The sequence below is a fragment of the Brachyistius frenatus genome, unplaced genomic scaffold (assembly GCF_029030835.1).
Source record: "Brachyistius frenatus isolate BFR_SWC_R1_liver_20210118 unplaced genomic scaffold, ASM2903083v1 Contig_34, whole genome shotgun sequence".
NCBI lineage: Eukaryota > Metazoa > Chordata > Actinopteri > Embiotocidae > Brachyistius > Brachyistius frenatus.
Genome location: NW_027210633.1, coordinates 509435 through 536863, shown reverse-complemented (window position 1 = coordinate 536863; position 27429 = coordinate 509435). Strand labels below are relative to the sequence as shown.

Below are 27429 nucleotides of genomic sequence, written 5' to 3'. Positions count from 1 at the left end.
TGAGTCCTCTCTTTCACTGGGGCTGGCTGCTGTCCTGTCATCGGCCTGGGTGTGGTTTTGCAGTCAGGGGTACCGTTAGCAGGAAATCAAGCTCCGGTCCATTTTTTTTTATTTTTTTATTTTTTTACTTTAAGGCGAAACAAAGAAAGAAAAAAAAAAAAGAAAAAAAGAAACCCTCAGACTCGCGGGAGCGCAGGGTTGAAGTCAGCTCCTCGTATTCAGACAATAAAGTAACGTTTTGTTTCCTCGACACAGGAAGGCGTCTGCCGTTGTTCTGATGGGAAAAAGTTTTCCGCTGACTGCTCGTCTTATTTAATAACTTTATATAAAAGCTGAGTCGGACGTAAACGAAAGGAAAGATGCCAAAAACGGTAAGAATGGAAACTCCATTAACGTTTGGATGTAAAAACCTAACCTCCTTCCTTTCTTTGTCTCTCTCTCTCCTTTATCTCCTTAACACGCGTATATGGACTCTGCGTGTTTCACTCTCGCTTCTCGGTAACACTCCGAAAGTAACTTTTAACGCGTCGCCGCTACAAATTATGATGTTTTAAAAAAAATAATAATAAAAAAATAAATAAAAATCGATTACATCCGTTTAACTCGCGCGAGGACCACGGTGGTACTTTCCGTTAAGTGTGTGCGCGTGCGCGCTCCCGCCCGGGTTGTTCAGTAAAAAAAAAAAAAAAAAAAAAATGAGCGCCTTTAATGAAACCCTTCGTCCGGGGCCTGCGGGAGGCTTATGATCACTTTACTACAAACATCTCTCTGCAGCCGAAGAGCCCGAAATCAAACTTTCTTTTTTTATTTTTTATTTTTTTCGTACTCGCTTTGCAGCGGAAGTGTGGGGCCTGCAGTAGCAAGAGCGAGCTAGTCCTACCGAGGCCTGCTTTTTTCAGCCAGCTCCACCAAGGGAGGGATTTGAACTGTCAGTCAGGCCAGCTGTGCTGCCCAAATCTGCAGCAAATACAGGGGGGGGGAAACTTAGCAGTGAGGAGGAGAGACTCAAGAGGAGGCCCTCCGCATCTATTATGCCATAATTCAAAGATAAGAACCAAGAGGCCACATTTTTTATTTATTTTTTTATTTATTTTTTTGCTCTGAGCTGTGATTTTTGGAAGAAGCGTCCAGAGCTGAACAGATTTGTGCTGGTGCCGGTGGAAGCCTGTGCACAAAGAAGGGGGCACCAAACAAAGACCAACTCAAACAGCAGAATAAAAGGCGCAGCCCAATATGTCTGCTCATGCCTTCATCGGTGGCAGACGGAGTCGGAAAGGGTTTCAAACCCATCTCTTTTATTTCCTGACAAAGGCGCGCGTTGAATTATTTGGTTTTGAACCGCTCTTTTTTTAAATTAAGATAAAAAAAAATTCATTTGTGTGCAGTCATTCTTATCTACAGTTTGTTCTCAGAAACACTGACAGTAAAAGGACCATAATGCTACTAAAATAAAAAAGGTGAACTGCACACAAAGACATTTAGATGTCACCGTGCAGACACTGATTCATTAAATCACTGTTACGCAAATTTTCTTTTCATGGAGTGACTTCAGATTATGTGTATTTGAGTTGTTCTGATTTATTATTATTATAATATTTTGGGCAGCATACAGTACTGCTAAATATAATTGTAACTTGGCCAAAATACTGTGTAATGTAAATGTATAAGTATAATATTATATACACGTAGCACTGCAACTTTACATGTCATGAAACCTGATTGGAACATTTCTAAATCTGAAACAGAAATACAATGCAAATGGCTCTAAGTCTTGTACTTGCTCTCTTCCTGTAGTATTGTTTCGGCTGGCACTTCCTCGATAATTTTTCCAGCTGTCTGCCAGAAAAAAAACACAGTTATGCAGCCTGGCATTTCAAACTTACATAAATAGCCGTCACTGCCCTCTCCTTCCTAAAAGGAATTCCTCTAACCTTATTAGCATTTTGAAGTACACTTTACAGTTGTTACTGTATGTCCTAAAACAAACTGTTTATTAGCAATAACTTGTCACATTTACTCATGCACTTTTTAGCACAAGACAAATATAAAGCTGTTTAAAATACATTTGAGCAGTGAGACATTCCTGATCAGTGTCATAGAAAGGATGCCCTGCTGTTTGTAATAAGTGGAGCTCAACCAGGCAGGCTTTCAGATTTTCGGTTCCACGCCGAAGCCGATTAGCACTGACATTATTATTATTATTTTTTTTAACTGTTACTGTTTACTATGCTTTCGCCATTCCTTTTTAATCCTTCACTTAAGAGTTAAACGTGGAGCCACATGTCTGCAGATGTTCAGCCGAGACGCTGTTAACCTCAACAACAGCAGAGTGGTGGCCTCCAGTATGTGTGCAGCAGGGTCCGCAGTAACAGCAAGGGACCTGAAACACCTCAGATGGAGGGAAAGTGCTGTAAAGACTGCAGTAAGGAAAACTATAACTGCTGGTCAAGAGGAGGCATCAGGATTTTTTTCAAAATAAACTTACGATTGTAAGATAGGGGTGGGTGACGTGGCTCTAAGATAATTTAATGATATTTCAGGATGGTTCTCGATAATATGACAAAATAGAGAGAAATATATTATTACGAATATATTTTTGCAACAAAATAAGTGTTATAGTTTTATATGCAGCAGAAACATAACAGTTTGCCTTCAAAATATTCAGTAAAAACCTCTCAAGTTCTTTAGTTTGTAAACAACAACAACTCAGTGAGATTAAGATTCGGAATAAAAATATATCCCCTTTCAGCCATGCTTGTCATTGGTGCATTTAAGTTATGCACATAATGCATGTCATAACATTAAGCTGCTTAACTAGAATGTTTGCCACGTCAACCGGTCAGAGGCATGCCATTATTATGATTTCATTATATTGAAAATTATACCAATAAAATTATGAGCGATATGATATGCCCCCCTCCCCCCTGTTGTTGGATCTGATATTCTGATATTCAGCCTGTGATGTGCTGCCAGTACCAAAACTATAAACGAGGGAGCTACAAGAGAAGTTATTCTGTCCCTTTTGAAAAGCTTATACACATCAGACATTTATGAACCTGGCAAAAGGTGATATTTCCCTGATGAAATGGTTCAAACTTAGACCTGGTGTTGCAACACTCACTTCTCTGTTTCCATTAAGCTTGTGGCGCCATATGGAGGTGCAGCAGACACTGCCTATGAAAAAAGGGAAGCTAATCTCACTGATTCACCACTCTATTAAAGTTCCTGACATGTAGTCACATCTCCAATGAGCTGGCTCAGAGAGTACAAGATTCATGGTTTACATTTTTTTGTTTTGTTTTCCATGAACTGTTTTGGTGTTCTAGGTTTTTTTTTTTTTTTTTTTTAAACATTATTTATTTATCCAGAGTTTAAGTTACATTTTTATTTTTAAAAAGCTTCATGTTTTACTAAGAGCAATAATTATTGTGGAGCTCAGCCTTTGCTGGACTCCTCCTGGCAGTGCTGCAGCTTCCCAAGGAAGTCATGTTGTGACTCAAGGTTTCTGTACTTACATCAGTTCCTTTCTGGTAATTTCCTCGCCTGCAGCCTTATATGGACTTTCACATCACAGTCTGTCTGTTCTCCTCCCTGCTTCCCCCAGCGTGGTCCTCAGATGCAGTGCCCCACTTTAGATTGCATTAGAGCAGCGCAACAAGTACAGGGTTTGCTGTGTGCCTGTGTTTATGTCTTTAATTTGATTTTACATCCTGATACAGCTGTATAATAACTATTATTTCATTTAAAGTGTTAACTTGATGCTGTTTTATTGAGGAAGTACCACCAGTTTACTCAAAATTACATTTTAAATACTTTTCTAAAGAACTAAACTGACAGATAAATGATTTTATTAAAACCAATCCCAACCAATAGGCTGAAATCCTAAACAATAAAAAAAAGTTTGTTTTTTTACAGTTCACCACAGCAACAGTTTGTTTTTCTGACTTTTCTGCTTGCTGTCTGAACAATAGAACCTTGTCAGTGTTGGCACAGCAGACAAACAGCTACTTTTGAATAAATTTGCTATATTAAGTCCTAAAACCATTTTTCTTTCACAAACACAGAAACGGACAATTAGTATTACACAAAACTCAAGCAAAACTTACCATGTCAGCCCAAACATCTAGAAATCATGTAGTATTCTTATGAAGAGGACCAAAGTTTAAAACGAGTGTGTCTATGGAGACATGGTACATGGAAAGACCTGGAAGTATGCAAGCAGGGGATTAAATGGGTATGTAGTGCACATAGCAGAGCAGATTAACAGTGTGCAGAGGTGGTCGTGGTAGGCAAACTGCAATCAAAACTTCTGTTCGTTTTACACCCATAGCTCATAGTTTAAGGTTTTGTGTTTTAAAGTTTGGAGAAAATCAAAGATCTGAATGTGAGTATTGTGTCATTGACTTTATCTTAGTTGTATTTCTATTGCTGCTGTTGGAATCAAAACAATGGTCTGGTTTATTTTAGTTGAAATAATCTCATAATGTGAACCTAGCATTTGATCTACCACTGTAGATTCTGCAGTATTGTAACAGATGTTGTGATGACAGAAGAAGTAAATCATTTATTTAGATTGTTATTTGGCATTCCTCATAATTTAGTGTCTTGTACAACAATAAGATGTGGTTAAGCTAATTACCGCACACTGCGAACAGAGGAGTTCGTGGTTTGTATCAGTCGAAGTCGTGTGTTATGAGTTGTTTCTAGTCTCAATCTGCTGATGACAGAGTCGTTCCCCACATATCACTTCGATCTGCTCCTGCCTCAGTTAGTAACGGTTTTTAACTACCTGACTGACCTGCTATAATTTGGGAGGCTGCTTGGATCCACCTGAAGGAGTACAAATCGTTACACCACACAAGTAAAGCGGGGAGGTGCTGCACTGTAGGGCTGAATACCCATTATATCAATGTGGCTGCAGGAATTTTGCCAACTATGCTGGAAACATACAATTAGGCATTATATGAAAAGCTGTATTGGGGATATGTATATTTGAGAACATAGTTAGACAAGTGTTAATGGCTCCATGTTGCTGCTCTATCATTTTTCTTTTCTGTCGACATGAATATGGCTTTGAACCCAGAGCGGACTTGGTGGACAAAGCCAGTAGGGATCAAACAGTCTGTGATCAGTAAGTAGGGAGGCTTACATAATGTTGGTTTGTAAGCGGGTGAGAAGTTACAGTAGCCTGGTATTACCAGACCCACATTTACTGAGTTAATATGGGTCTGGCCTTGTCCCATCGGGGATTGTTTCCAGTCATTGCATCCTAATGGGCGTAGACTTCGGGTTAACTTTGGAGCAACCTTTAACCAATAGGCATTGACTACCGTATGACACGTGTATTGCGCCGAAACTTACCAAGATGCAAATAACAGGAAAAATCCAGTATTGTTCGTGTTGCGTCATCCAGCTTTGTTGGAACTACATTTTAAAACAAACGCATGACTTCAATGTCTCTCAGTCACCCCCGCTCGCAGATTTGTCCAACCTTCAGAGTTTGCAGATCATAATCACAGTAAAGATTGTAGCTGACAGCAAAAGGCTGACGGAGCCAGGTGACAGTGTCAGACAGCAGGATCCAAAGACGATCAAGCCAGCTCCAATACAGAGGCTGTTTTTACTGCAAACTATGAAACTCTATACCATTATAAGACATTTTAAAAGTGGAAGAAACAGTGGTCGTGGGAAACAACTCTACAAGAACCCATCTCCCCTGTGTGTGTGTGTGTGTGTGTGTGTGTGTGTGTGTGTGTGTGTGTGTGTGTGTGTGTGTGTGTGTGTGTGTGTGTGTGTGCGTGCGGCATCGAAAGAAACCTCTTCCTCAACCTCCCTCTTCCTGTCCCCCAGTTTGAACTTTGAGCTGTACCATTTCTTCATTGTAAACTTAAAACACATTTTCACTTAACAGCAGACTAAGCAGGATAGAAGGGATGGTGAAATGTTGAACTCCAATCTCTGAGTCCCAAAAACACTGAACATTATAAGTTGCATCCGAAGGTGTTCTGGCTGACAGCTGGGGGACTAAATGTGACTGCAAAGAGCAAACCCAGAGTACAATAACTTAACTTATTAGGGACTGAACTGTTTTTTGCATGTATATTGTCTCGCTCACACATCTTTTCACATGATTTCCCCTTTCATTATCGGCTTCAAGTGCACGTCACACATGATAGGTCTCACATTATTTCAACTGTTAACGCCCTGTTTTTTTTTTTTTTTAATTTCAATACAGCTTTTCCACCTGACTGGGTTGAACGTGAATTGTGAAAAATAGACGACCATAGCTTTGTTGCCTCTGCAGCAGTACAGTTACTGTGGTTACCAAGAGGATTCATTGTTGACTTTATTCGCTGACCTTGTGATACTGTTATGGATGGTATGACTCAGATACATCAACCGTCATACGTGCGGTTACTTTGTTTCAGCGGCGTTTGGCTCATAAAATAAACCAGGCGGAAGGCACACTGTGGTGGAGACCGTCCCGCTCCTCCGTCACCCTGAACTGTCAGTCACGCGCATTTTGCTGCAGTTAGTCGCCAGCTTGGTTCCTTCTCGCTCCTGAAAGCCCTTAGCGATATCTTCTTTGTTATCTTGGCTTGGGTTGGAAGGATTGTGGTGGTGAACAGCACACCGAGATACCGCTGCTGTGGGAATGTGAGGGGGGTGACCGAATGCTCGGAAATCAAGTGCTTCCTGTGAATGTAATTTCTCCGTATCAAGTGGTGTCTGTAAAATGTTTGGTGAATCTTTTTTTTTTTTTTTTAAATATTCAGTGAAGGCTTGATCAAAGCAGATCTCGGGGTAGAAAAAGACTGTGCTTGCATCACTTTGTCAGCTATAGGCTGCTCAGCATCTTTAAATCACACTTTTTAATTTTTTTTTTAGGTTTCAGTAGTTTTTCCTTTAGGTTATTTCCCACGGTTCTCCTTCGGGTTAACTACTCATCATTGCATTTGCTTTTTAATGGCCTTTTTTTGTAATTCCACAGGCACAAGATTGTTATTGAGCTGAAACCACTGTGACCATTTGTGGATTTTCAGCCATTTATTAACAGTTATTGGATGGACTGCCTTGAAATTTAGTACAGACATTCATGACCCCCCCCACTCCCACCCCGACTGAATTGTAATAACGGTGATAACCCTTAAACTAATGACATTTAGGCTCAACTATATTTGTGTTTGGTGCAAATTAGAAAATGTTATCATGTTAACACTATGCTCGTAGTGGCAAATGTTACACCTGCTAAACATCGGCATATTAGCTGTGCCATTCTGAGCATGCTAGCATTTAGTCTCGCATAGCCAGGTCTGTCTCCACCATGCTGTGCCAGTGCTGGACAATTGTTTCGTTGCATCCATGTATCAATCTGGTAAATATTTGACATCCACTGAATCAGACCAACTCGCATTTAACTCAAGAGTACAGCCTCAAGAAGCCACTTGCATGGCCATAGACTCATAGTGTTGTTGCTCTGCAGCATCAGTGTAACTGACTGACGGTTAGCAGAAATGTTAGAGGAGCTTTTCATTATGGCCAACAGTGTATTATAAGTTCATGAGTTAGTCGGAGAAGTCAAAAGGTCAGTCATGCTCAGAGGTGATGAGGCCTTTATGATGTGTCGGTAGGACACAGCTATATGAGTAGGGATAAAGCAAATGAAAATTTTGGAAGTAGCACGAAATTTCAGGCAGTCAGTGAAGCACAGGATTCTTGAAGAAAGCCTCACATAATAGAGGTCAGTCAACAAACCAATAATTATAAAATACAACAGTATCACTAAATAGGTCTTATATATTCGCTTCTAAATGTAAAGCTTGTTCAAAGTTTCAGGAGTATGGTTAAAAGCAGTTTCCGAGAAGTCATGGAAACATGACACGTGGGCCAGAGAGGTTTTTTTTTTTTGAGCATGTGCTAATAATAGTGTGCTAAGTGTTTTTGAATTCTGGCCATGAGAGACACGCCCTAACCAGGCAGAAAATGTGTGAGCGTAGTTCCTTTTTTATGCAAGATTAACCGGTCTCACTCAGGAAGTGAAACTGCTTAAAACCAGTAGGATATCCATGATCAGAACTCTCATTTGCACAAATACAAAAAAGTGTTCATTACTGCCAGTTTAAAGGTGGCTTTGTCCTAATGGCTCTCGTCTGGACAGTCATGTTGGTGTTCAGCGTAGGCCCTGAGTGAAGGTTACACTCCGACTCTTAAACTGCTAGAGATGACAGGAAGTGACAGAGGAGCAAGTGTGCTGAGCGGTAAATGGGGTCCTGCTGACATGGATGGGAAAGAACGCAACTCTAATCAGCCCCTGCAAATGGGAAATAATGCATACCATTGTTGTTCAGGGCAGGCGTGGGCCTCTGCCTGCACAGTTATTTCCCAACAGACATGCATGCTGCTGTTTTTGTCATCTCTAAGAGGAAAGAGAAAATGAGAGAATCCTGAATGACCAGTTTACTTAGTACAAAATGTTTTTTCTCTCTCTTTAAGGGGGTCTTAAAGGTTAAATAAATGTATTTAACTTGTGACGTAGGGGTTTTGCAATACACAAACATTCAATCAGAAGCCATAACTAGCCGTAACAAAGTGTGTCACCTGAAGAGGAAATCAACCTACTTTTCTGCCTTCACACGCTGTTCTTGTGAAATTCTGCTGTGGCACATAATTCAGCAGCTGACAGGTTGCTTGATACATGACAGGATATAGACGACTCATGAGAGCTGAGTGTTTAGCAGCCATGCCTCACAAGGCCCAGCCACCACAGGATGTGGTTTACTTCCTGTAGATAAGTTCTATACTGAGACAGAGCCAGATTGTCAAATTTTTCATACACAGTGCTGGAACATGAAACTTGGACTTTTGTGGATTCTCGTGGTGTCAGAATGTAGTAAACAAATAAATGTAACAATGGCGAGGTCAGCTGATTGTTTATAGCAGGCCCGATTGGACTGTGGCGTTACCTTGTTCTGGAACACACGTGGTCTGCTGAGGGTGCCCATTGCGGGTTGTTGATGCACCTTTGCTGCTTGTGCTCAGCCAAATTTGTACAAACCTTCCCAGCACTAAAATCAGCTGATGTGACAGTGCACATACATTTACACATAATTGTAACATGTTTTCAAATTCTACACATACTTTAAGTAAAAAGGATGTTGTTGCTTTTTCCAGTGTAGGCATCAAGTGATTTCCATATAATGACATTTAAATATAAGTTAAAGCTTTCGATGGCATTTTGGTATTATGTGTGGGGGTAAATCATTTGTTTGTATATAATATATGTAGATATATACTGTACTGTATATACTGTGCATTTGATATTTGATATTTTTTACTGCTATTTTATTGCTTTTCTATTGTTCTATTATTATCTTATTGCTTCCTGTATGCTGCTGTCGCGAAAAAAAATTCCCCTCGGGGATTAATAAAGTAACTACCTAACCTAACCCAACCTAACCTAAAAGGGCTGGATCCTGAAAATCCCACCGAACACAGAATTTTTACATTGATACAATAATTTTTTCACTCCTCAAAGAAGTGAATATGAATCTGTTTTGTTTCTTTGTTTCTTTGTTTCTTTGCTTCTTTCTTTGATTCATTTATTACTTTATTTTTTAACAAAATAGTTGTTATGTTGTTGGTAGTCTTCTAATCAAGCCAATTTCTTGTTTTTTGCTGAGAGATGGAATAATAATTTCAGTATAATCACATACTTTATATTATATATATATACATATATATATAAATATATATATATACATATATATGTATATAATTTAAAATGCTGAAATGTTGATTTAGATAATTATTCTTTTTTAATTTTCTTTGCTCCTCAGATTAGTGTAAGAGTCACCACAATGGATGCTGAACTGGAGTTCGCCATTCAGCCCAATACAACAGGAAAGCAGCTCTTTGACCAGGTATGAGAAGCAGCTCATCCTCACATTTGTGAAGCTCAAAACAGCAGACTGATTATCAGAAGAGACAGCAGTTATTCTTTTGTCAATGAAGCCGTCGATTGATCGACTAATTGTTGCAGCTCCAAAACAAATAAGATAAAGTGACATGTTAAATTTCACCTTTGCCTGTAATTCTCTGTCCATAGATGTGTTATAGAGCAGAAGTGAGGAGGCATGTCAATAATAGATCTCTATGATTTAAGGTTGTGAAGACCATTGGACTGCGAGAGGTTTGGTACTTTGGACTTCAGTACCAGGATACAAAGGGTTTCTCTACCTGGCTGAAGCTCAATAAGAAGGTAATCTCTTCTCTATGTTGCCTTCCAGCTTTCCAACACCTTCTGTGTAAAGAACAAATTACTCTGTTGAACACGGCTCTGTTCACAGAAGTATAACCTCCCCTTACTGGCCCGTGTCACGTTTTATTTTAGGTGACAGCCCAGGATGTGAGGAAGGAAAGCCCGCTGCTGTTTAAATTCCGTGCCAAATTCTTCCCTGAGGATGTTTCAGAGGAGTTAATCCAGGATGCCACGCAGCGCCTCTTCTTCCTGCAGGTGAAGGAGGGAATCTTAAATGATGACATCTACTGCCCTCCAGAGACAGCCGTCCTCCTGGCCTCCTACGCGGTGCAGGCCAAGTATACTGACTACAACAAGGAAGTGCACACACCAGGCTATCTGAATGGTGAACACCTGCTCCCTCAGAGGTAACACAGGATTTATCACCAGTCAGTTAACGTGTGACACGTCACCCTAAATGACTTTTGACCCTTTGACGTCTCATGTTCTCAGAGTTCTGGATCAACACAAACTCAACAAGGACCAGTGGGAGGAGAGGATTCAAGTGTGGCACGAAGAACACAAGGGCATGATTAGGTAACCGCTGGCACAAATGTTCACTTACACAAACAGATGAAAAAGGGAATGTTTTCCCCCTTGCTCTTTAAGTAAAGGTTATTTCAAGTGGATCTTTCACACTGAACAATTCGCTCATGTTTTTTTTTTTTTTTTTTAATGTATAAATGTTTAGTGAATTCATTCACCTGATACAGAAGAAAACTCAAAGAAATCTTAAATTCTTAAACATTAGGCCTAATTCATTTATGTCTGGTAGTTTTCCTTGTAGCTGCGAGGTGCATGCAGTTCTCAGCGGGCAGGCAGAACTCGGTGTGACAAGGGCACATCCACTTTGGACAACAGAAAGGGAACGCTATTGTTTATAGCTTTAATGCAGCAGTTTCATGAATCTGAACATAAAAACAATCAACTGTAGTTTCTTGCCTTTTATTAAACACAACATTTAAACAAATAACAATCCTAGCCCAAAATACTCCCTGAAAAGTATATATTTGATGGATTATTTCACCACAATTGCACCTAGTGATCTTTTAGGGATTTCACTAAGCACACATATTTTACACATTCCTAAATCATGCCAGCTAGAACTCTGTGTCATCTGATTTGTTCTGTGCTCACTCTGAACTTGCAAAAGCATGAACTTAAAGTGGCCTTTTATCTGTCTGCAGAGAGGACTCCATGATGGAGTATCTGAAAATTGCTCAAGACCTGGAGATGTATGGAGTCAACTACTTCAACATCAAGAACAAGAAAGGAACAGAGCTGTGGTTGGGAGTGGACGCTTTGGGTCTCAACATTTACGAACAGAATGACAAGTAAGCGATTCCGCTGCAGTGTAGTGTATACTGTGCAGTATTGTAAAGTGCTGTGCAATGAAATGCAGCTGAATTTTTGTTCCTTCAACAGGATGACACCCAAAATTGGATTTCCTTGGAGTGAAATCAGGAACATCTCCTTCAATGACAAGAAATTTGTCATTAAACCGATTGACAAGAAAGCACCTGTATGTCAACTCTTAATAATAGACAGCCAGTTTGTTACATTTGAGATAAGCTCTGTTGTTACAGGTCTATGTAGGACTTCTGGTAAAGTTTTCTAATGTTGCCACTGTAGGACTTTGTGTTCTACGCTCCAAGGCTGCGGATCAACAAGAGGATTCTGGCTCTGTGCATGGGCAACCATGAGCTGTACATGCGCCGCCGCAAACCCGACACCATCGAAGTGCAGCAGATGAAGGCGCAGGCGAGGGAGGAGAAGAATCACAAAAAGATGGAGAGGTACAGTAAGATTCACAAGCTGCTGTCAGAAAAGGGTACACATATTGATGATCTGGGTTCGATCACAGAACTAGCCCACTACTTCTGGCCAAATATGTAATAACCACCTCCAGTCCTGGATGGCCGTGTTTTGTAAGCACTTCCAGCATCTCCTGCACAGTGTCAAAACAGTGACTCTTCAGCTTGAACCTCATGTTGGGGAACAGAAAGAAGTCTTAGCGAGGGGAGCCAAATCCAGCGAATAGTGTGGAGCCGACCAATTATTGTGTCGTTCGGGTGGGAAATTTGCACTTTTTTTCGAGCACGACAACACGCTGTCAGCAGGTGCACTGTTGTGTTGGAGAACCCAATCTTCATTGTGCCACAGTTCAGGTTATTTTAACCGAGTGTTTTCCCTCAGACACCTGCTCACAAAAAAACACATGCAACTCAGGCGCTGATTTAAGTAATGTAACTTGGAAAACTTAATCGCAAAAGTTATTGCCTCCCCCTGCTCCATGCGCATTACTGCGCTGAACTGCCTTCACATGCATCAGGAACAGTCTCGGAACTTTTTGATCTGAACTTCTTTTATCTTTTAATACCCCGTGTAAAAAAGTAGTAATCGGCTCTACTTTTGAAAGATCTTTGTGATTACTGAATAATCCAAACGTCCTTCATCTCTTTGTTGATTGTTTTTCCATCAGAGCTCTGCTGGAGAATGAAAAGAGGAAAAGAGAAGTTGCAGAAAAGGAGAAGGAAAAGATTGAAAAGGAAAAGGAGGAATTAATGGAGAAGTTAAAGCAGATTGAGGAGCAGACGAAAAAGGCCCAACAAGGTAAGGAACCCGTCAGACTTCAACAAAAACCTTATGGTGTAGCAGTAATGAAGGGTGACAATGTTTGTCCTCTCATGACGCTCACCTTTAGTTCTTCTGTGTGTGTGTGTGTGTGTGTGTGTGTGTGTGTGTGTGTGTGTGTGTGTGTGTGTGTGTGTGTGTGTGTGTGTGTGTGTGTGTGTGTGTGTGTGTGTGTGTGTGTGTGTGTGAACGTGTGTGTGCACAGAGCTGGAGGAGCAAACACACAAGGCTCTGGAGTTGGAGCAGGAGAGGAAGCGAGCTCAGGAGGAGGCTGAGCGCCTGGAGACGGACCTGAGGAGCGCTGAGGATGCCAAGGACGCTCTGCTGCAGCAGTCCGAGAACCAGATGAAGAACCAAGAACACCTGGTCAGTTATCAAACTAACTATTTGTCTAATCACAGAAAGTGAAACTTAAACAAGATGTACAACTCTGATGGCTCAAAAATATGTGTTTGATGCTTCAATTATAAATATGAAGAAGAAAATGTTTTTTTTTTTTAGGCCACAGAATTGGCAGATCTGACTTCAAAGATTTCCCTGCTGGAGGACGCCAAGAAGAAGAAGGAAGATGAGGCGGTGCAGTGGCAACAGAAGGTGATGTCTTACTTCTAATCATAATATTATAGTCTTGTGTCTTCTACAGCGTGCCTTTCTTTAGAACAGATGACATGAAAAAAAAAATCCTGCTTCGTAACTCTAAAAATGTGGATCATTCATGAGCAGATCACTCTGAAAAGGCTGTTTATATAAGAAAAGGGTAGACAGGGTATTTCCACACAGAGCTCACTCTCCTCTTCCTCCTCATTCAGTAGGCAAAACTGAAACTTGTGCTTTACAGCCATCGTGTGGTGAGGAATGAGGCAGACAGCCAGCTTACTCCTCTCAGGTTAAAACTCGTGTTTTAGGTATTGCCATGAATCTCAAGATGAACACAAATCTCTCTGTTGCTGCACTAATTATTTTGTATCTGTGAAAACTGAAAATGTAATATTTTAAGTCTTAAGGTGAACTTACTTAGTTGAGTAGATTGTCTGTATTATTTATGAGCAAATTGTTCATTTGGAGTTTTAGGACATTGAAATTGCCATTTTTACCATTTTCTGCCATTTTTTTTGACCAGAAAGTTAATTAATAAAATATTATGATTGATCGATACAGACAAGACTTGATAAATAATCTTTAATTAAAACCCTAAGCATAAATAAGAGTTAAAGTGATGAGTGAATGTGACATTCAGAATAAGTTTTAATGCGAACTCACAAAAATGGGTTCATCGTTAAACATCATCACAGTTCTGATATTCTGCTGAGCATGTAGCTCCTCCTTTGTGTCACATTGGGGACAAGCATTCCTGGGTCTTTTTGTTGTGTGGCCTTGGGGGAAGGGTGAAAGCAACCTAACTTGCCTCATGTCTTTATTTGGTAAAAGAAAAAAGAAAAAAAAAGTCCAGCTGACCCTTCATTGTTTGCACTATGACTCAGGCTATGTGGCACTGACAGCTATCTGCATGTAAAGGAAATCCTGTGTAACTCTTTTGAGCCATTGCATTGTTGTGGTTTATAAATGACTGCTGTGCTAATTGGTGGTTTCCATGTTGAACTTTTCTGGCAAACATTCAGTTGACACACCAGTCGTACTCAAAACTGGCTCTTTCTAGCAGCTCGTAGAACAAGCACTCTGATATCTATTGTATTTGCTGAGTATATTTCTTTTATTAAAAGCATCCAAGAAATATAGAAGGAGAGAAAATAAAGGCAGAAAAACCATGGATACAGCTAAGAGGAAAATACATCAATCAGTCTGAATGGACGTCAGTTGTTCTCTTACTTTCTGTACATTTTTCGGCTTTGATTCTGGTAGCCACAGTTTGTCTGTGCAGTCTGTGCCCTTCCATACTTCTGCCTTTTTGGGACAGAGAATTAAGAGGAAAAAATAAAACGAAAACCAACCGTTGTCAGTTTTATTGGACATTAAATTCGGGTCACTTCTCAGACGTTACAGTCCCATCATCTTTGCAAAGGTGTGGTAGTGAGCCGTGTCGGTGTATCGCACAATCGCCTCACCATCATTCCATGTTCCCTCAGGCTACCACGGTGCAGGAGGACCTGGAGAAGACCAAAGAAGAGCTGAAGAACAAAGTGATGTCAGCCCACATTCAGGAGCCCCTCAACGCCGAGAACGAGCACGACGAGAACGACGAGAGCAGCGCCGAGGCCAGCGCCGAGTTCACGTCTGCCGTCACGTACAAGGACCGCAGCGAGGAGGAGCGCATGACCGAGGCTGAGAAGAACGAACGCTTGCAGAAACATCTACTCGTAAGTCCTCGCTCGTATTTCATGAAGATCAGTCAGCAAAGCATTGAATCAGAGGGCTAACGTCAGACACATATGTGTGTTTGAAATACCATTTAATCAACTAAAAAGAAAGAATGTGGCTCTCAGTCCAATCCAAGTAACATGAACACACTAACAAACTTGTTATAAAGTAGACCAATACGATGAATCCAGGCAAAAGTCTTCATCTCCTATTTGAATTTAAAACCTTCGTAAAGCCATTTAAATCAGGAGAGATTATTTGTTAGGGAATAACAGGGTTTATTGATATGAGACGGATTGTTTCAAGAAATTTTTGGCTCAACGGTGAGGCTGCGTGAAGTACAGGGGTGATGACTCTGGTGAAGTGCAGGGGTGATAGGTCAGGACCACCGGAGACTAGAAACTGGTGGTGACTGGAAGAGGTGGACATGGGGAGGAGAAGGGTTGCGTATTAGAAGGTCTGAAAGGCAGAATGGCAGAATTACTAGGTTATTTAAAGAACAGGGACCAGAGACTGATTGGTCTGAAAAACACGCGCAAAAAAAAAAAAAAATCATTGGACAAGCGCAAGTGATGGATAAAACAACACAGCAGGATTAGTTCATCGAGGTGGAATTAAACCATAGCGCAAGGTGAAATACCTTCCTTTTTGAACGTATGCATAAGCTTTATCTTAATGACAAAAGAAGTTAGGAAGGTGAGGCAGATGACTTAGAGAAGAAATGTTTTAAATTTACAGGCAGGTAAAACTGTCTCAGAAACAGCTGTGAAACACTAAGATGTTTAGAACATTATGCACACTCAGCGATAAGACAAAGTCTCATCTGTAAATTGTAACATGGTGCTGATGCTGCGATGACTGTATTTGCAGGCTTTAAGCTCGGAGCTGGCCAACGCTCGGGACGAGACCAAGAAAACAGTGAACGACATGATCCACGCGGAGAACATGAAAGCAGGACGAGACAAGTACAAGACCCTCAGACAGATCCGGTCAGGAAACACCAAACAGCGCATCGACGAGTTTGAATGCATGTGATGTGTGCGTTCGGTGATGCTACAAGCCCACCCGGTCCGGCCATTTCTGCCTGGACTGCAGTCCTGCCTCACTCAAGCTGTTTTCTCTATACCCAAACAAATCAGATCCACGACATGACGCGGCTGCTCAAGTACAAATATGGATCTGGAAAATTCCATTTGTTATCATTCCTAACTTTGAATTTAGGCAAGTCACTGGTTGAAAAGGGACATACTGTATTTTATTAGTACATTCCTCTCAAGGGGTTTATGTAGCATATTAGTGATGGGCTCATGACTTATTTCATGACACATTGAAAAAGCATTTTTAATTTCTTATGTAATTCTTTAACATTTTTGTGTCATGATTTCAGAATAAAAGCCTTAGCAGTTTAAAAAAAATGCCGTAGACACATTCCTGCTGTACACGCGCAACGGTTCTTCACAGCAACCTGGATTTTTCAGACAAGGCTATTTCTCCCATGATGCATTCCTGTAGTTTTAAACCCAATTGCACCGTGTTCCACGTAAGCAAATACATATCTGAAGTGTCAGCATGGAGCATCATGAGAACAGTATTATTTCTTTTGCAAATTTACAGTTCATTTACTTTTCATTTGACTGTATTCAAAATCTGCCAACTGTTACAAATCATGCAGTATTCACACCCCACTCACAATGTGATATTAAAGATCATTTTCATTTAGAAGTTTTTGTCTGTTTTTGCATTTTTCTTTAAGCCAGGTTGCAGCTTCAAGGCTTCACAGTAAAAGTTGCTGTTAAAACTCAAGCAAACAAATGTCCTTTAAAACTTGGAGAGAAAAATTTCTAATCTGTAGATCATTTTTGAACCCATCTGAATATAAGATTGTAATGTATTAGCCACAAATTGCCTTTGTCTCATGCTCATGCGTGAAAGGAGAAGGTTGCATCTGTGTTACGAAGCATCTGATGCACATCAAGTGCCAGTAAAGGACCCTTTTTACCCTCCATATACCACCGAAGAAGTAGGGTTGACATTTTACATGCTAAGTTTATTAATCTTAATTAATTTGATCCAAACCTGTAGAAAATGTCAGTTGTCACATTTTTCAAAGTTGCACGTTTGATTTCAATGAACACAGTATTCAATTTAGATAACTGGTGAGGACATACATAATTGATTTTACTGTACCTTTAAGATTTCTATCCTGCTTTTCATGTTAATTTTGCTTATCAGTGATGATGATGTTTGATTATCAAAATACATTTCTGCATTGATTTACAGCATAAGGAATTACACTGTAATTGTCACATGTAAAGTTGGCTTTTGTTGGTGAACAAATGCCAATATGGTCATCTGTAAAGGTGAAAGTTGTAGTTTAATCAGTTCTTTACAGAATACTACTTCTTCCCACAGTAAAGTAGTAAAATGCATCACAACTAAAATGATTTCATTAGACATGCACTGGAAAATCACAGTTTACGTTTGAGAAAAGAGTTAAAACATAATGTCCCAAATGGGCACTTTTTCCAATGCATGCGTTTTTTGATATTCTGTATGTATTTAATGACATTTGTGTATTTTGTAATTGGGATTTTTCAGATGTGATAAAATTTTGTACGGTGTAAAAAAGACACCTGTGAGGATATTTTTGTATTGTAGAAATCTAGAAATACCTGTCAAAGAACAGTTTTTGTTCAGAAGGAACAGCATTTTGAATACAGTATTTTAACTAATTGAGCAGTTTCCTGCTGTGAGAGTAAGCTGACGGAACAAGCAACACCCCTGAGACTGTCATAGGACCAATTAAAAACCAGACGCTACAGGACACTCTGTTCATAGTGCATTATAATGATGAAGGCTGGTTAAACCATAAACAGACATTTTTGAATAAGGCCAAAAAATATTTTTGCATCATAAAAATGAACAGAAAATACTTCCTTGTGCCATTGTTCCACATTTTATTTTGGCATTGAGACATACGGAGGGTTTTGCTTGTTCATAGATTTGTAGAAATTAGTATTTGAAAGATTTATTTACACTATTTTGCAAGTTGAATGCAAATGTATTTTAGTGATAGATATTTCTGATTATTTTATTTTTCATGTCTTTTATTGAATGCAAATACGTCTTGTGTATGCAATGAAATGTAGAAATGCTTAAACATGTTGCTGTTATGGATGCCTTTTCATGCCTTGGACAGTAACTTTTATAATGTTGCACAGTGTTCTACCTGAAGTATGACGTATTGGCAGCCTAATTTGAACTCAAGTTGCTGTTTGTGACAAATTTATTCAAAGATGCTACTCTGAATTTGTATCAAGAGAGAAAGGACTGAAACATAATTAATATTGTAAAATGACAGTGCCTTGCCCAGTTTATTCACCAGATCTTTCTGCTTAAAATTCTTCTTTCACCAATAAAAACAAGTTTAAATGTTTTCTATTTTTCTCTCTTCCTTTTTTTTTTTTTTTTTTTTTTTACAACTTTTTCTCGTATTTTAGTTTATCAATGATGCGTCTTCAACGCACATAAAGTTAGGCGTGAAGTTCCACATGCTTCTGTGCTCGGACCAAGACTTTTCTTCTTACCCTTGCCTCGCTTCGGCAGTGTTATTAGGAAGTACTGCATTTCTATTGCTATGCAGATGACACCCAGCTTTCTGTATCTATGAAGCTGGATGGAACACAGCCGTCAAACTTGAGGCATGTCTTTGTGACAAAAGGCACGGCTGTTGTGTAATTTTATATTTCTAATTCCATACCAAAGTTATTACACCTCATAAACCAAACGTCTAACCTTCCATTCACTCTGGACAGCAATGCGTTGGCCTCCTGTACAACTGCGAGGAACCGCAGGATGTGTCCTTTACCTCACTCATAAAGCGTCCCTGGGGCTGCCATCTTTCACCTGCACAAATTATTATCAAAATTTGGGACATCATGCCTCAGAGTGATGCTGAAAAACCAGTCAATTTATTAGTTACTTCCAAAATGGACTATCATCAGAATGACCCTGAACCGTCCCTTAGTTATGCAGCAATAGGCCTAGGCTTCTGGGGGACCTCCCTTGAGTATCTTTTATCATTTTTCCATACTTTTACAGTATAGGACACTATTGCATGTTATTAACTTTGTCTCTTCTCTCTCCCATAGTTTGTATTTTTTACTCTCTGTCCTCTCTCTCAATGCACCTTCTTGCAGGTATCTCTGGTTCTGGAGCTGTGTGTATCTGATCTGCAGTTTCTCTTTATGCTTTTCTTTTTCTCTTCGCTCTTCCCTAACCCAAACCAATTGAGGCATATGGCCGCGGACATCAAAGTCTGGTTCTGTCCGAGGTTTCTTCCTGTTAGAAGAGAGTTTTTGTCCCCACTTTCACCAAATTCTTACTTATGTCAGAATTGTTTAATTCTGGAATACCCTGAGGTTTTTAATGTCATTATTTGGCAATGAATAAATAAGTACATAAAATTGAATTTAAATGAACTGCATTTGTATATAAATGGAAACCAGTATAAACTATGTCATGTCTCATAAGAGTCCACTAGGTGGCTCATTGCAAGGTGACATGGCAAAAATTTGAAAATGATTGCTTTATCATTAAACATTTTCTCCATATTGTAATACCTGGATTGTCATTATCATAAAGGTCACACTAATTGCTAGAGAATACATCTTTACATTTGAATATTTAAAGAGATGTGAAAGTCATAATGAAATGTTAAAACCAGCAGAAAAACCACCCAGACCTTCACTACATGTTGAAAATTGTTCTGTAACTTACTTTTCTGCAAATCGTATTCACTGAAATACCTCCCAGAGTTCCGTTTTACTACTTAGAAGAAGACTCAGATGCCACATAATTGTCACATATGGTTTTGAAATCCCACATGGAGCATTTAGGGTTTAGACTCAACACTCAAATGCATAACAAACTCAGTGACTGACAGGTAGGCGAATAAGAAATTCCCTGATTTACAGCTTAAAACTTTGGATGTGGGTGTAGAGTGCAGAAGGCACCTGTCTCTCCAGCTGAAGAAGGAGTCACAAGCTCCCGCTGCCTGAGTGCAACATTTAACATTTTGTCAGTATGCTGGAAACCAAGTGAAAATATTCTTTACGTTTCTGCAGAATGGCATGCTCTTTCTTGTTCAACATCATTAATTATTTATGGTAAATAAATAGCTACTTCACCAAATGAGTAGAGGTAACGCACAACTAAAATTTTCTGTTACATTTTGTCATGGGAAATTGATCAACCCCAAACAACAAAGGGAGGAGTTGTTGTTTTTTTGTGGGGTTTTTTTAAGCTTCATCTTCAACTTCCCCTATATTTGTGGTATTAGTGGCCTGAAAGGGGTGTTGAAATGGGTTACACTCTGAACTGCCACTTAGAGATAAGCTGCACTGAGTCTTCCTGTATGAACAAACAGAATATACTTCAGTGTTTTACGCAGAATGAGTCAAGATTACTGTTAATGTTTCAAACTTCCCAGTTTGACAGATGGAAATTAACTACAGCATCCTTTGAACACAGTCCTTTTCTGTAGCATCTCCTTCTTAATCTTATCTAACTGGGGTTTTGTCTATTGACTGGAGTTGATAACCTTTTCGCAGCGCTGGTGACTTACAAAAAGGCATGAGAATTCCTAACTATGTACAGTCTGAGAGGGAGGAAACAACAGAGGGACTGAAGATTATTTTGCAGCTTTATTTGAACTGTGAAATCTTAAAACAACCTTAGAGAAGAAACAGACGTTTTCTCTGAGATCTACTTAGGCATTAAAAACTTAGACAGTTTGGCTTCTTGACATGACACCTCATCATTTACAGAATTATGTGCTGTGTACATTTGTATGTCTACTACATGAATGATAAGACCTAGACATTTGCTAACAATGGTACAGGAGTGTAGGTGCCTTCCTGATTGGCTGAGGGGGATTGGGCCATTCAAATAAGAATGATTTTAAAGTTAGGTCATGGGCGCCTGTATTTGATTTGACGAGGAGGAAACTGAAGATGCATTGTTGCTATCAGACTATCATACCCATGCAAAGAGATTCTATCGATAGGTCTCGTATGGTTTGGCCCTTTTCCCCTCGAGCTGTCTGTTCATCAGAGCCGGCGTGTTTCTTTCCTGTTTCCCTGCAGACCTGATGTTTCCTCCGCTGCATTCTGCTGCAGCTACATTAACCAGAGAGAGCCTCATTGAGAATAACAGTCCTTCTGTGGTGCTCTCTGAACAGTTAGTATACAGTATATTTAGTGTTCAGTCACTCAGTGTACTAGACAAGCCTAACATACAGTGCAGTTGTAGCTGTAGAGGGAAGTCCAGCGAGTGATTCATGGTGCATTGATCCAGAGTAATATGAGGAAGTTACACAGCGCTGTGCATGGCACATTCTTGCATAAAGAATTGGGGGATAGTGTGAAATACTATTGCAACAAAAAAAAAGTATCTTTTTCTCCTCTTGCTCCTTTCCTGCTGAGAGAAAATGGACCACCAATCAGAAGTGTCAGTGATACTTGCCCAGAGAGCAGGAAGGGGCAGGTGATAGCGTAACAGTGCAGGAGGAGAGGTGAGAATCTTTCGGTTCTTGTGGTTTTATGTTGCAGCAGCAACACTATTCATAGGTGTAACTATGAAATAACAACTACACTTTATATTTATACTGCACATACAGTTCCATAAGTACTTCTTGCACACAGAAGTAAGAAACTATTGAACTGTTGACTATGTCTAAGCAAACCATTATCTCAAATAACTGTGAACCATTGAAGCCTTCAACAGCATTTCACAACCATGACATGTTGACACTTTGTTTCCACACATTTCCTGAGAGCTAGCTTTGCACTTATCTTCCTTGTTTTGACTTCCTCTTTGCTGCACTGAAGCTCAGTGGTCAAACAAATAGTCTTGGGCACGGTGTCATCAGTGTGAACTCTTCTGAGGGGAAAGAACAGTGCTGCTCTTGGACTCATCTTCAGCATGAACAAGTAACAGATTAACATCTAATATCTGAAATGGTGAGTATAAAAGAAACTATCTGTATGTAAAAAGATAAATGTATATAGCATGCGTCTGTATTGAGTCTTTGATAATATATGTTTAAAGTGGTATGAGTATTTATCTTTTTTTTTTTTATTCATCTATGCTTTTTCCGGAGATCAGGCCCCCCACTTAGTGTATTTGACAAGCTGAGTTGGACACTCTGTTTCAGTGAGTGTCAGTTTGTCAAATACCCCAAGTGAGGTGTCACTATTCTGCAACTTCAGGTCACTCTTCAGGCCCACCGGCCAGCTGGGACGACGAAACTGAAAACGCCAATCCTCTTTTCCTGTGAAACTTTTGAGAAAGTGTTTAATGCAGTAATGTTGAAGACAGAAACAACGTTTAGTCGTGTTTACAACTGCCAGCCTTAATAAAGTAAATCTAATATGTAATCCCAGGATTTAAATCTACAATTAATGCATTAAGGCATTGCATGGAGATGTCCAGGCAGAATAAAAGTGGGTTAAATGGGTTCATCATCAAAAGAAAAGGCCTTTTGAGCCAATTTCTATTCTTCAGTCTTTTTACGTTTAGACTTACAGCACAGGACCAACTACTTGGATGTTGTATTTGATAGGTTGCCAATGGTGTGACTGAGTAAATTGAATATGTCTGCTGGAATTGTATTATGTATTTGTGTTTAACAGCAAATCCATGTACTGGAAACATGTAAATATATTGTATAATCAGCCACGTGTTTTTAAAGTAAAAATCTGACTGACTTTTTCAACCTGCAGAGAGGATAAATGGATCCTATAACTATATATATATATATAAACTATATATACCAATAAAATGTAAAGCGACCCATGGAGCCTCACGTGTCATCTGAATTTGCGTGTGATAACATAATCTGCTGCAATATGTCAGTGTTTAATAAAGTTGAATGAGGTGTGACTTTCTTTTTTTGCACACTGATCTGTGAACTTTTAAGGGTTGTACTTATAATCTGAAACAGAAGTTTATCATCTAACTGACTTCTTAAAGACGACACTTATCAGACTGCCTTGCACTTCCTGTTCCTGTGGAAACACGCTGCATCGCCCATGGGTGCGAGAACAAATACGACACATTCAATGACTGGCTATATTCTTAACCCGGGCTTAATAGTCGTAAAAGTTTTTTTTTTAAAGCGCTACTGTAAATTACTTGTTGCACATGACTACTACTATTGCTATATGAATGGCTTCTGTGGATGATGCACGGTTGAGTTTCATCGGCGCAGGGTCACAGATGGTCCCAATCTTATTTTCATGACACCTTCATACACCAGTCTGCTTCATTCTGCCTTTTCAGATTTGTTTACGTCCAGTCAAGAGTATTTTAGGAGGGGGAAGTTTACATTGTAAAACGCAGTAACCAAAAACTGTGGCTCCCATTGATTTGTAGAAGTTTTTTTGAACGTTGTCCAAATGTCAAGTTGTACCGTACACTGTAACCGCGTCTTGTCCAGCCTCTAAGGCTGTTAGAGATGCTCTTAAATTAACATTTCTCTGGAACTTCAGCACATGTTTTAAAGCCATCTGAATAAGTTTAAGTCGGCAAAAGGATCCTTCATTTTTTTTTTTTTTTTTACAAGATCAGTTCCTCATTAAACACAGCACAGACATCAACAATAGGTGTACCTTCCCCGAATTGTTGATCCGCCCAGGCTGCACATTTGCCGATGCAATCTGTTATTCTCAACTGATTGCGTTGCACAAGAGCAATGGACCTCCAATAAGGCTGCCAAATTGCACGTTACAACACTTATTTGTAAGTTTCCGAAATGAAGTCAAAACCACACCTGCAATGCTGCCTGACGCTAATGGGAATAGCAGAGAAAGTGTCACTGTGTCCTCAGACAGACGTACAGTTTACACGTTGTCTGTCACATATTTTTCACCGGGAGTTGTAGCACACACTCCAAAGGTATCCATCTGGCGGATTCACTTCACTCCTCACGCTGTGTTAAGATTATCGTGAGTAAATCTGTGGGACGTAATTCAAGTAAATGATTTAAAATTTCACTGTACGAAGTAAAACATTGTATGTAATTTGACTTCAGACTGAAACTACGGCTCTTTCTTTACCATCCTGATGTCGGAAGTTCTGTCTCACACGTGTTGCTCAGTTTGGCCAGTAAGAGGTGGTAGATCTCCATTCTTTGATCAGTCCTGTTCATGCGATCGGATTCACATTCAAGAGTTGGACGTTGAACACAAAACACCAGTAATCAACATGTCCATTTATCAAGATGTTTATTCTTTACTGCAAATATATGCACAAATGTAATGTTTTTTTTCCCTTCTTCTTCTTTTGGTGGTACTACTAAATACTTGTGATCTTTTTTTGTTTGTTTTTTCATTAACAGTTTCTACTGTTCAAAAAGAAGTCTAGTTATTGGGTTTACACAGTCACATTAGTCACTTTTGAGGGCTTTCTTAATATCTTAAACTCTATATCTCTGAAACAGAAATGACAAAAACACAGGTAATAGAATAGCCTACATGGTGGAGAGATTTATCACTCCCTTATCTTTCATGCATGAAAGAAAATACGGTATTCAAAGCATTGATTATTTTTTTGATTTTCTCTCGCATTTTTACCTGTCAATGGTGCATAAGATGAAGGCTACAGTGAATCTGTTGCACCACGTCAGTGACACCCTAAGTCACCAGTTCACGGTTCATTTTATTCAACCAAAAATCAAAGGAAAACAAGAGGCCTCCCATTTGCATTAACTACTGCTTATTACCAAATAATGGAAATATCTAGGCCAACTCATAAAATAAAACTATGGATAAACTCAACACAAATAAACATGGAATAATGAAACTGTTAAAAGAACTGTTCAACAAACCACATACAACTCAGTGAACATATATGCTTACACTTTTACACTTCTACTTCTTTAATTGTCACACTTTTATCAATCTGATAAAAAAAAAGATAATATAATATTGTTAGGCTGTGGGAAGTAGGGCAGCAGCCACCCCTTGCAGTAGGTAGAGGAACTGCACGTCTGCGCTGTAAATTAAAACATAAATAATTTTATTCTAAAAAAAGTTTATTTAAATTTTTGTGGGCTATGTTCACATTTTGATACCATTATGGTTTCAGTAAGTGGTTAACAGTTAATTTTAGATACCAAACTTTCTGTCTGGTTGAATATGACGTTTAAGGTCAAGGGTCAGAGGGACCTTTATGAGGCTTCATGTGACCACTGACCACAAACATAAACACATGCAACAGCAGAAGAAAATGACAACGTTATTTTGGGATTTCTTTATGAATGATGTTATGCATGAGAGGTCACTGTATAGTAGGCCTAAATGTACATTAGCCCGTGATTACCTGTTGATTTGATGCATTTGCTTTGCCTGTGAATACTAACTGTCAGTGGTCAATGCTTTTATCATTACAACAGTTTTAAATCTGGTTTTCAAAGCAGTTAGTGCAGAGTTGCTGTTGTATAATGCTTGCATATACTGTACCTTGTAATAGATCATGTCCTGCTTTGTAAGTAAACAAGTGTCGGCTGTCGCTGTTTTATCATGTGTTGTTTTATTGTGTAAATCTGGCTTTTCTATGAGCTAGTGACCAGCCGCTGTTGGGTGTGTGTAGTCTTTATATTGTGTATTTTCCGCTCATAGACAAATATTGTATGTTTAGTGTGTACAATTCATGATCATATTTTGGAGAACTCCCCAATTTCCCCAACTGTCAGAGTGCGTCACACCCACAGCGCTCCCTACTTGTTCCCACGGCTTTTTAATGTTGCTTTGTTTGGTTGGGTTGGTTAGGTTTATGTATGAGGTGTAATGAGTGTTTACAATTAGGGTAAGAATATATATGCAGGGTAAGAATAGGGGAAATACAAGGGAAGCAGTGTTTCAACAGATGCATCTTTATGACAACTCTTCTGTTATTTTAATGTAACTGAGCAACGTAACTCACAAATATGACGAGTACAAACTTGTGTTGTAGACGATAACTCCTGGCAGTGTTCCATGAAACAGTGAGAAAAAAAAGTTTATGGTGGAAAACATCACGGCCAAGGATTAAGTCATGCTCCGGCACCATTTATTTTAGATGAGTAACGTTTTATTTTATTTTTTCCCCTTGTAGAGTCGTATTTCAGAAAGATTTGAATGAAATACAAATAATTTGCCATATAAGCTGATGCTGCACAAAAGCAGGCTGCCCACTGTAAGCACGGCCTTTTTCTACTCAGTAGTGCAGCGTGACCCCGTTCATTGTGGATGTTGCACTCTCAGTGTCACTCTGACTTGTGCTTGAGGAGCTGAGCATCCTCTTGGAAGAGATCGTTAATTGAGGCAGAGATGTGGTTGGAGGAGAATTACATGTTCCCTGCCTGCTACTAAAAAAGTCGTTCAAATAAAAACATGAGCGAGCCCACATAATTACTTTTTCAGTAACTGACTTAATATCATTAATATATTCAGTCATATTGCATGCGATGATACTTAGTTGCAGAAAATATTTTAGTTTGAGGGCATGATTTTGGTGGGTCAGATATGTCTGAAGGGTATAAATAAGACAACAGAGAAGGGTGATATGGTAAGAAGAGTTAGAAAAATGGTACAATATGAAAAACCTCAAGATTATGGACTGCACTTTGGTAGGGTAATAGATAGATAGATAGATAGATAGATAGATAGATAGATAGATAGATAGATAGATAGATAGATAGATAGATAGATAGATAGATAGATAGATAGATAGATAGATAGATAGATAGATAGATAGATAGATAGATAGATAGATAGATAGATAGATAGATAGATAGATAGATAGATAGATAGTTACTTTATTAATCGCCAAGGGGACATTTTTTTCGCTACAGCAGCATTTATAGATACGGGAAAGCAATAAAATGTACCTTGGATTGCCAAAAGTAAGTGGACAAATTGAGAAATTGTCAAAGGTCATTTTTATTCTCTTTATAGATGATTTGGGAAAGCAGTCAGATTAATTAGTAATAGAAATGACAAGAGGCAGTTCTCGTTCTCATAGACATACAATATATGAAATGAATACTATGTTTTCCTGCCATTTTGATGATTTTGATCCTAGTGCAAGCCACAGTCCACAGATCCGCCTCTGAATGTCGTCATCATCACTGAGGTAGT

General features: G+C 39.3%; 1 protein-coding gene across 1 annotated transcript; it reads left to right on the top strand.

Annotated features, from left to right (window-relative positions):
- Nucleotides 1-129: 129 nt before the first annotated feature.
- LOC138622064 (moesin) lies at nt 130-18683 on the top strand. The gene is made up of 13 exons (XM_069700524.1): nt 130-371; nt 9837-9920; nt 10163-10258; nt 10391-10665; nt 10751-10834; nt 11485-11631; nt 11723-11819; nt 11930-12093; nt 12780-12910; nt 13137-13297; nt 13433-13525; nt 15016-15246; nt 16118-18683. The coding sequence occupies exons 1-13, from the start codon at nt 360-362 to the stop codon at nt 16280-16282; spliced, it is 1740 nt and encodes a 579-aa protein (XP_069556625.1). The 5' UTR covers nt 130-359; the 3' UTR covers nt 16283-18683.
- The last annotated feature ends 8746 nt before the right edge of the window (nt 18684-27429 follow it).

What these genes read in the sequence shown, in the direction of transcription:
- LOC138622064 (XM_069700524.1), top strand. An exon ending in GGCTGAAGCTCAATAAGAAG is followed by an intron (nt 10,259 to 10,390) that starts GTAATCTCTTCT and finishes GTTTTATTTTAG; the next exon opens with GTGACAGCCCAGGATGTGAG. An exon ending in TGAAGAACCAAGAACACCTG is followed by an intron (nt 13,298 to 13,432) that starts GTCAGTTATCAA and finishes TTTTTTTTTTAG; the next exon opens with GCCACAGAATTGGCAGATCT.